General features: G+C 46.6%; 1 protein-coding gene across 1 annotated transcript; it reads left to right on the forward strand.

The window, feature by feature from the left end:
• Positions 1-641: 641 nt before the first annotated feature.
• On the forward strand, positions 642-6,298 carry LOC310747124 (G-protein coupled receptor 4-like). Its single transcript, XM_083581459.1, has 2 exons — positions 642-727; positions 4,977-6,298. The coding sequence occupies exon 2, from the start codon at positions 5,256-5,258 to the stop codon at positions 6,285-6,287; it is 1,032 nt and encodes a 343-aa protein (XP_083437585.1). The 5' UTR covers positions 642-727; positions 4,977-5,255; the 3' UTR covers positions 6,288-6,298.
• Positions 6,299-10,393: the final 4,095 nt, after the last annotated feature.

The following is a 10,393-nucleotide window of genomic DNA, read 5'->3' on the forward strand; positions in this document are numbered from 1 at the left end:
CAGGCACAGGCAAACTTGGCCCTCCAGATGTTTTGGGACTACAACTCCCATCATCCCTGACCACTGGTCCTGTTAGCTAGGGATGATGGGAGTTGTAGTCCCAAAACATCCGGAGGGCCGAGTTTGCCTATGCCTGGACTAGATGACTCTTGGGGTCTTTTCCAACTCTGCAGTTCTTCATTGTGTGCCTGCATTTCCCCCTTATGGGTAGCTTGTGGTATGGAGGAGGGGGCTTCAATTAGATTGGGGAAATGGTTCAGGCAAAAGGACCCTCTGTGAGGACAAAGAACCCCCCCTCCAGTGTCTCTCTCTGTGTGTTCACTGCTACTTCCGAGTCATTTGCCCATTTGAAAAGGGATAAAAACAAACAAACCTACAACCCTTCAAGAATGCAACAGTTAATTCAGAGTCAAATCTCTGACTTCTATCGATCTATCTGTCTATCTATCTATCTATCTATCATGTTGGTAAGTCCCTTCCGAGACGCACAGCAACCTGAGAGCAACATGTAAAACCCAAAACAGCTTTATTTGAGTTCCCGCTCGGCTGTCTCCTATGATGTACAACTTGGTGGTTATCGCTAAACTGAGACTAGCGCATTCTGCATGCTATCTGAGTCACAAAAACCACAGTGACTGACACAACCACAAAGAGAGGATGCCATTCCAAAGAATGAAGCAGTTGCAAGCAAGCAGGTGTGTGAATCGTCTCTTGGGTCAGTAATGAGGTGAGTGCTTCAATTTTTTATTATTACTCTTTTTATTATTACAGCATGAAACAAACAAACAAACTCAAGCTGACTTTGAAATCAGCCTTGATCATTCATTCTCTTAATGCCCTTGTATAATGGCTGAGAGAGTTGGGTTGCAGAAGAGGCGAGACTGAGAGGACATATGCGAGCCACCTTCAGATATCTGAAGGGCCGTCACGTGGAAGACGGAGAAAGCTTGTTTTCTGCCGCTCCAGAGGGTAGGACTCGAACCAATGGCTTCAAGTTACAAGAAAGGGGATTCTTTAGGAAGAACTTTGTGATGGTGAGAGCTGTTTGACAATGGAAGGGACTCCCTCAGGAGGTTGTAGACCAGGCATAGGCAAACTTGGCCCTCCAGATGTTTTAGGACTACAACTCCCATCATCCCTGACCACTGGTCCTGTTAGCTAGGGATGATGGGAGTTGTAGTCCCAAAATACCTGGAGGGATGAGTTTGCCTATGCCTGTTGTAAACTCTCCTTCCTTGGAGGTTTTTAAGCAGAGGTTGGATGTCCATCTGTCATGGATGCTTTTGCTTGTGATTCCTTCATTGCAGGGGGTTGGACTAGATAACCCTTCGAGCCCCTTCCAGCTCTGAAATTCTATGAATCTATGATTCAAAGTATGCATCCTTACTAATTCTCTGTGTGTGTATCTTATGGTGTTTGGCTACCAGTCGCAAAATAAAATTTACTCTTGGAGACTAAGAGCATGGGAACACACTACAGGGGTATGGCTCAGGAAAGCTCTAACAATAATTCGCTTCTACTTCTTTCTCGGATATCAGTAATCTTGTTTTTACAGCAGTAACAATGCATGGTATTCAACCCTTCTCAGAGCAGACCTGTTTAATTTAGCAGGCATGCCTAACTTAGGTTCACTGATTTGAATGGGTCTGCTCTGAGCAGGATGTACTTACCGTATTTTTCGCTCTATAGGACGCACTTTTCCCCCTCCAAAAATTAAGGGGAAATGTGTGTGCGTCCTATAGAGCGAATGCAGGCTGCACGGCTAAGCCCAAAGCTAGAACAGGGAGACGGAGCTCTGCGCAGTGCTCCGTCTCGTTGTTCTAGCTTGGGGTTAGCTGCGCAAAGCCTCCGCAGGGCAGCGGGGTGCCTTCACCCTGCTGCCCTGTGGAGGCTACGAAGGCTGTACGAAGGTGGGGGGGAGGCTGCAACGCTTCCCCCCCCCACCAGCCCCACAAGCTCGGGGGGCAGCGGGAAGGTGGTGCGCCGCCTCTGCGCTGCTCCCCGACCTGGTTTTGAGGCTGGCGGTGGGGGAAAGCAGCGCTTCCCCCAACCGCCAGCCCCAAAGAGCAGGTCAAAAGGAACCCAAAGCCTCCAGAGCCCAGTGGGAACTCCTGCTCGGCTCCGGAGGCTTCGGGTGAACGCACCTTGAATGCACAAAACGCACTTTGTTTTAGAGGGGGAGAACAAGAATTTTTCCCCCCTGTTCTCCCCCTCCTATGGTCTGGTGCGTCCTATGGTCCGGTGCGTCCTATAGAGTGAAAAATACGGTAAATACAACCTAAGGAAGTGTAGAATGGAATCTGCTCGTTCCGGATGCAGCCCCAGCTCTGCACACACACCATATTTTTGAAGCACAGTTAAAGCAACCCCCCCACCTCCCCCCAGAAAGGACTCATTGGAACTGTAACTTAAGGGTGCTGGGATTCGTAGCTCTGTGAGGAATAAACTACAGTACTCAGGATTCTTTCTCCCCCCCCCCCCCCGGGGGGGGAGTGCTTTAAATGTATGGAAAAAACAGAACCTGAAGTCAATAGATTTGTCTATTCCTAAACACTGGGAATTTGTGATCAGTCACCAAATCAAGCTCACCCATAGGCTTTCAAATAAAATTGACATAGTTTCCTTCTGGCAGTCTTTTCCAGCAACCTAACTGGGGCTGGGGCCGGCTTCTAACATTTTGCTATTGTTGGATAACTGGAGGCAACTCTGTATTGGGAGGTTTTTTAATGTCTAATGTTTTACAATTTTTTATGTGCTGTAAGCTGCCCATAGTAGCTGGGGAAACTCAGCCAGATGGGCGGCGTATAAAAAATAAAATAAAATAAAATAAAATAAAATAAAATAAAATAAAATAAAATAAAATAAAATAAAATAATTTGCATAAAAAGAGCCTGCTGGATCAGGCCAATGTCCCACCTGGTCCAGCATCCTGTTTCCACAGTGGGCACCTGTGGGAATCCAGCAAGCTGAATCTGGCCTCAAGAGGCCCCTCCCCTCCGGTATCTTCCAACAGCTGCTCATGAGACACCCTTGCCCAATGTATTGCAAATCACCCAGAAAACTACCAGTAAATACCCATCTCCCTTCCTTATTTATTCCTGTCTCCAAGTGGTTTCTTCTGTACACTGAGGAAGTTGCCCCTGAGCATGTGGGCAGACTTCCATTCAATCGCTGGCACAGATGAGGTCAGAGTCTGACAGACTGTGGGTTATGAAGGGACACAACCACAGGAAGGTTCTCACCGCAGTCAAATGTCATGGAAATTCCCTGTGCGCAGGCTTGGCTTTTCATTCATCAATGCTCAGCGGCACGAGGAGGAAAGCATTGTTCTGCAACAGTGAAACGGAGCTCTTTGGCAGTAGATGTTTATAAGATAGGGACACCTGCCGTGGCTCCCTTGATGTTCAGATGATGGAAATGGGGCCTGAGAACAGAAACAGGACATTGCCAGGATATGTGAGGGCAGCCAAGTCCGCTGCGTTCTGAAAGCCTTCCAGTTGCCTAATGGGCAAAGCCTTTGTTTGGCAATTAAGGTGGTGATATCCCCCTTATTTTGAGGAATATTGGAAGCTGCCTTTACAGTGGTACCTCGGGTTACAGACGCTTCAGGTTACAGACGCTTCAGGTTACAGACTCTGCTAAGCCAGAGATAGTACCTCAGGTTGAGAACTTTGCTTCAGGATGAGAACAGAAATTGGACGGTGGGCACGCGACGGCAGCAGGAGGTCCCAATAGCGAAAGTACTACCTCAGGTTAAGAACAGTTTCAGGTTAAGAACGGACCTCCAGAACAAATTAAGTTCTTAAGCCGAGGTACCACTGTATACCGAATCAGGCCATTGGTCTATCTAGCTCAGTAGTATCTACACTCATGGGACGCGGGTGGCACTGTGATCTAAACCACTGAGCCTCTTGGGCTTGCTGATCAGAAGGTTGGCGGTTCAAATCCCCAGGACAGGGTGAGCTCCTATTGCTCTGTCCCAGCTCCTGCCAACCTAGCAGTTCGAAGGCATGCTAGCGCAAGTAGATAAATAGGTACCAGTGCGGTGGGAAGGTAAACGGTGTTTCCGTGTGCTCTGGCTTCCGTCACAGTGTTCCGTTGCGCCAGAAGCAGTTTAGTTGTGCTGGCCACATGACCCGGAAAGCTGTCTGTGGACAAACGCCGGCTCCCTCGGCCTGAAAGTGAGGTGAGCACCACAACCCCATAGTCGCCTTTGATTGCATTTAACCATCCAGGGGTCTTTTACTCTTTCTCTTTCCCGTTATCGACACTCATTCTCCCCACCACCCAACTATAAGAGTCTTCTTATAGTGACTCTTTCTAAATTTGCATATAAATAGATGGATGGTAAATGATAGATAGATAATCAGATGCTCTTTTTTAAAAATAATAATACTGCAAAGTTGTGTACTGTTGAGGGGTGACTCATGCCTTTTGGGGTGATGCCTAACTGGCCAGCAATCCTATTCAGGAGGGTTGTATTCCCAGGTAAGAGGATTGCATAAAGGTAAAGGTAAAGGGACCCCTGACCATTAGGTCCAGTTGTGACCGACTCTGGGGTTGCGGTGCTCATCTCACTTTATTGGCCAAGGGAGCCGGCGTACAGCTTCTGGGTCATGTGGCCAGCATGACTAAGCTGCTTTTGGTGAAACCAGAGCAGCGCACGGAAATGCCATCTACTTTCCCATCAGAGCGGTACCTATTTATCTACTTGCACTTTGACGTGCTTTCAAACTGCTTGGTTGGCAGGAGCAGGGACCGAGCAACAGGAGCTCACCTCGTTGCAGGGATTTGAACCACCGACCTTCTGATCGGCAAGTCCTAGGCTCTGTGGTTTAGAACATAACCATGTGCAAAAGGTACATTAGGACTGCAGACCTTTGGGGGGGGCGGGGGAAGGAGGCAGTTACACACAGCATGGTCTATCACTTATTTCCAAGTCTGAGAACTTTTTCCTGCAATCTTTCCCATCCCAGGTCTTGAGAAGCCCTCTCTATTTTCTTTTTCTTAATTAAAAACTGATCTGGATTAGAAGGAAGGGCAGGCCACCAAACAAGAGAAGTGGCAGCAGGGGCATTTGCCACCTCGTCCGCAGTGTCCTTCGTTTCCACCTCCACACCCTGTGGACGAGTCCGGCGGCCAGCAAGTTCAACAAGATATGCGCCATCTGCAACGGCTGTGAGGTGACAGTCCGGAGCAATGGGGCTCCATGGGAAGAGAGGGGAGAAAACCCACAATAATTTCCAATAGGCGCCATGAACATCTCATGCCACCCTTTGCCTGTCAACATCACCAAGTACTTTCAAATCCCCATCTATTCTGTGGTGGTGGTGGTGGGGCTGCCTCTGAACAGCTTGGCGCTTTGGGCCCTGAGTCACCAGATGAAGAGGTCCGTCATCCTCTCTGTTTACATCGCAAACCTGGTGCTAGCCAACATCTTGCAGACCCTGACGCTCCCTTTATGGATGTACTACAGTTACCACGATCACAAAACCAGCCTTGGGAAGGAGGTGTGCGCGGTGGCCGGCCTGGCGTTCCGCACCAACTTCTACGCCAAAAACAACTTCTTGTGCCTCATCGCCATGGAGCGCTATTTCGGCCTGGTCCACCCGCTTAGATTCCACAGGCTGCAGACCATGCGAGGCGCCGCCAAAGTGAGCGCCGTTTGTTGGCTCCTGGTGGCAGCTTTCTGCGCAGTCGGCATCGGGATACAGATCAGAGGTGAGTGGCCAGAGGAGCAGCCGCAGGAGCGCTGCCTGGATGGCTCCAGGCTGAACTATCAATACGCCGAGTTCAGGGTGAGCATCACGGTCTTCTCTTTCTTTATACCGTTCCTGCTCATGGGGTTCTTCTACTTCCGGGTCCTGTACGAACTCAGGAAAGTGGCCTCTCTGGAGCAGAAAACAAAAAGGCAGATCTACGGCTTCATCTCTCTCACGGTCATCACCTTTTTCGTCCTCTTCACTCCTCACCAGGTGACTTCGTATTACAGGTATTTCTGGGAAGTGATGCTCCACGGGAAGGCAGTTGAAAGCTGCGACTTGGTGAGGAAGATCTTCATCTACCAACGTACAACTTTGTTCTTTACCACCTTGGGCAACATCTTTGATCCCCTTCTGTACATCCTGCTTCTCAAGGATATTCGGGCAGAGTTCAGATACACCTTCACTTTCAAGGCTCGCAGGGCAGGAGTCTCAAACAAGTCAGAACAGCAAGGTTTTCCTCCGTGCTTTACCACCGGTAGACAGATGCAAAACCAGCTTGGGGCACAGGACGTACCTGACTAATGCTCCACGTGCAAAGTATGATTGTTGAAAGCAAGGGCGAGGAACCTGTGTCACTCTCCAAAGGCTGCTGAACCACAGCTCCCACCATCTGCAGCCATATGGGCTGACACTCAGGAATGAGGGGAGTTGGAGCCCAACAATAAATGGAGAATAGGACTGGGCGATATCTGGTTTTCAACATTTTGATATATCACCAATTAAACATTGCAATATACCTATATATCACAGCCTGAAATAAGGATGGAGCTATGTAGAGGCATCACAGATTTTCCTGCATTGTGATTCCACCCCCTGCTCTTGTGTTTTGCTGCCCCCTTGCATGAGGGAGAGCTGAGCCAGCAGAGTTAACAGGGGCTGCAGGAATTAAGAGAAGCATTGGCTGGCTTCACGGTTTCCCCCACATTGCAATTTTTGCATAGCGTATACGCACACGCACACACATTATGATTCACAATATATTGCCAGGTCAAAAATTATGAAACTGATATCACAATTATGGACTTCAAAACGGTTTCGGATGATTATATATTGATATATCTCCCAGCCCTATTGGAGAGTTGTAGCCAAATTTGCCATCTGTGGTTGAAAGCACTCTTGTCCCCAGATTTCCCAAACACTTTGATTGATTTCTGATAACTTGGTATGATCAAAGCTTTGACCTTTGCTGGAGAAATGTAGCTCCTGACTCCATTGTGGGTACTTCTAAATAACATAGCTATCATTCTGCGGCAATGTGATTTGTCGTTTCACTGACGGTTTTATGCAGGGATTTGTGATTGAATCTGATGGTGTTTTAGGGTTTGTATACCAAAAGCTCCCCAGCCTCCCCGAATGAAAAAATAAAAATATACAAAAATTGCATTGTGACTTCACTCCCAAGAAGAGAATTGGGAATTTTGGGATTATATATACATAGTGGGTGGGTGGGGTAGAGGAGATATTACATGGTGTGGAGCTTGCCAAAAGGAGAATGTTGATGGGCAAAGTAGTCGGTCCCACCAGAATGTATATAGGAGGAAGAAAGCACTATGCAAAAGAAATTGCCCAGTTTATTAAATGGGCATTTTGTGTAAGTTGCCCATTATGGCATACTTGCTACTGCTTTGCAGTTTGTTGGTGTGGACTCAACTTAAAAGTAGTATGGTAGCCTGGGAGCTATTGTGGCATCAAATTAGTTGAGGGTGCCAAGACTACTGTTGTGTACAAACCTCCGTTGGCTGTGCATCCCACCACTTGTTTGCAAAGCAGTGCACAAACATTAGCAACAATCAATCTGTATCCTTAGAATCTTAGAATTGTAGAGGGGCCACAAGGGTCATCTAGTCTAACCCCCTGCAGTGCAGGAATCTTTTGCCCAACCCATGACCTTGAGCTTAAGAATCTCGTGCTCTACCAACTGAGCTATCCCTTGGATCGTGTATCTTATCATTTCGTTCCTTATGAAACGCTGCTTTTGATGCATTGTTCCCCAAACACTTTTTACACAATGTGCACGCATTCGAAGAGCAAGGAGTCCCAGGTTCAAATCTTCACTTGGCTATGAGGCTCTCTGGGTGACTTTGGGCCAGCCACAATTTCAGAGCCCAATGAACTTGTTGTGAGGATTTGATGTGGGGGAGCAGGGACCTTATAAGCCATCCATGTCTGGGGGGGGGGGATGCAGTGGAGGATGCTGGCAGGACTGAAGGGAAGGAATGGGTTTCTGTGCAGTCAGTCTGAAACGGGATCCCAAATCCTCATTTTTCCTCCTCCAAGGGAGCATTTCTAAAATGTATAAACAGAAAGCCAGCTGTATAAACAAGTGCTCAAAGCCCTCTCCTTTATCAGTCAGTGACGGCAATGGTTGGCCTTGCTGGCGCAGGGAATGCACGTCTGGGTCTTATCTTAAATCCTGACCACAAAGACGCATAGACCTTGTCAGGTCTGACAAGAAACCCAGGAACGGCGCCAGGAGCGCTCTTAGAGTTGGTGACCTCCTACCCCAAGATAAGAGTATAGGAACAGAAACAACCTTTTATGGTCAAAAGAGTACCGGAAGAGCATTCTTTGTATTGGATTGGCAAGACAGCCTTGAGGATGGAGAACTTTTGGAAGTGAACCATATTCCAAGCTTTCACCACACTGATGTTCATCAAGTTGAGGTGTGAGTAGCTGTTTAGTGGGTGAAAAGTTACTCATGTGAAAAGTTACTCACTGGGCATTGGCAATTGTTATACACCACCTGCAATCTGCCAGCAGTTTGAGATTCCAGGGAGTTCCAGGCACGCTTACTAGGGTCTGTATTTCTTCTTGAACAACAAGGCACAGAGGAAACTGCAGTGTCTTTATACTATATGGTTTATTTACACATACATACAACCTGAGCCTGCTAGAGTTCAGAGCATCAGTATTCCAAGACAGTCTAGCTTCTTTCTTGTACTGCACCTTGCCTTGCTCTCTCAAGTCACATCCCTGCTTCCTCTAACCTTGCTAACCTAAACTTTGCCCTTTTTCTAAATCAGGGAGGGGCCCCACTTCTTTAATCCTGTGCCATGCTGGTGACCCATTACCCTCATGCTGCCACCTCAGAGGGGATTAGTCTCATTTAATTTGCTTTCAACATATCACAGGAAGTATCTGCTTGCCTTAAATAGCCCTTAATTCATGCTAATTTCAGCATGTTTAGAAACACAGGTCATATACACACATGGGCCTAGTTATTACCTTACGTAGACTAGCTTTTGACATACCAAAGCTTAACTATATTCTTGCACTTGTAAGACTGTGTTTCCTAGCTATCTGTGCTGAGTCAGAAGCAAATCCGGTTTAGTAAAGTGGGCTTAATTCTAAGTGAGCTGTGATGCCAAACATTCTACTCATTTATTTAAAACTTTTTTAAAACTTCCAGAGTGGTTTATAAAGGTCAGCGATAAGGCAGTCCCTACACTCAGGCTTGCAATCTAAAATGCACAATGCAAAATAAAAAGGGATCAGGAGGGAGGAGAAATTTAAAAAAGAAAACTCAGTTTCTTAAATTCAGGTAGGTAGCCGTGTTGGTCTGATGCAGTCGAAATAAATTAAAAAATTGTCCAGTAGCAACTTAAAGACCAACTAAGTTTGTTCTGTGTATAAGCTTTTGTGTGCATACACACTTCAGATAAACTTCTTCAGATTCTTCAGTTTCTTCAAGTTAGTTTCAAGAGTACATGAGAAAAACCTGCTCTTGATGATTTCAGTGGAACGTATTTCCCAGTAAAATGTATAGCATAGCACAGCCTGGAACAGTTGCAGACCTATGTGCATTTGCCTGCAAGAAAATCGAATATAATTTAAGATTTTAAAATCCGCCATAGGGAAGTACCTTACGGGAACCAAACTAAGTTCTCCAGAATTCTTTATAGGGCTAGAAGGTAAACAAAGCATAAAGGGGGAGGCAAAAACTTGGCTGCTTTTAGGCTGTGTACATACAGTACTGTACATTTAACATACATGCTTCCCCCTCCCAAAAAATTTTTTTGTAAAAAAAATAATAATTACGGGAACGATAGTTCCTCATCTCTGTGAAGGGCAAGCTACAGTTCCCAGGATTATTGGGACAAAATCATTTCCTTTAAATGTATAATGTGCAGGCAGCTACAATCTCAAGATAGAATGTGGGAGAAGGTGGACAATTAAAATGAGGCTGTACTAGGAGGTCTGTAAGGTAAAATAAACGGACAGGTTTATGAGGCGGGATACTTTTCAAACATACCAATCAAAATTTGAGTCTAGGCACAAGGCAAGCATTTATTGGCCGAGCAAAGCCGAAGTTACGCCTCCTTTTTTAACGGGGCCCAATTGTGTTAGGGTTGCGCGCTGTCCAATGACTACTCGAGACTTTACTTACGTTATTCGCTCGTAGGCAATGGAGACTTATTTCCCCAAGGGAGCCGGATGTACGTAAAACAACCTAATTTAGTTATTGAAACACCCTTTTAGGCACCATTGGTCGCTGGCTGTAAGACCTTGACCTATCACAAACCAAGAAGAGATGAGTGGCAGGGATGAACACCATTCAGAAAAGGAAACGGGAATAAATGGGTGGGGGGATAAATGAACAGCTGAAATCACTGCGAGGGAAAGTTGGA

Source organism: Podarcis filfolensis (assembly GCF_964270895.1).
Source record: "Podarcis filfolensis genome assembly, chromosome: 13".
Lineage (NCBI taxonomy): Eukaryota > Metazoa > Chordata > Lepidosauria > Squamata > Lacertidae > Podarcis > Podarcis filfolensis.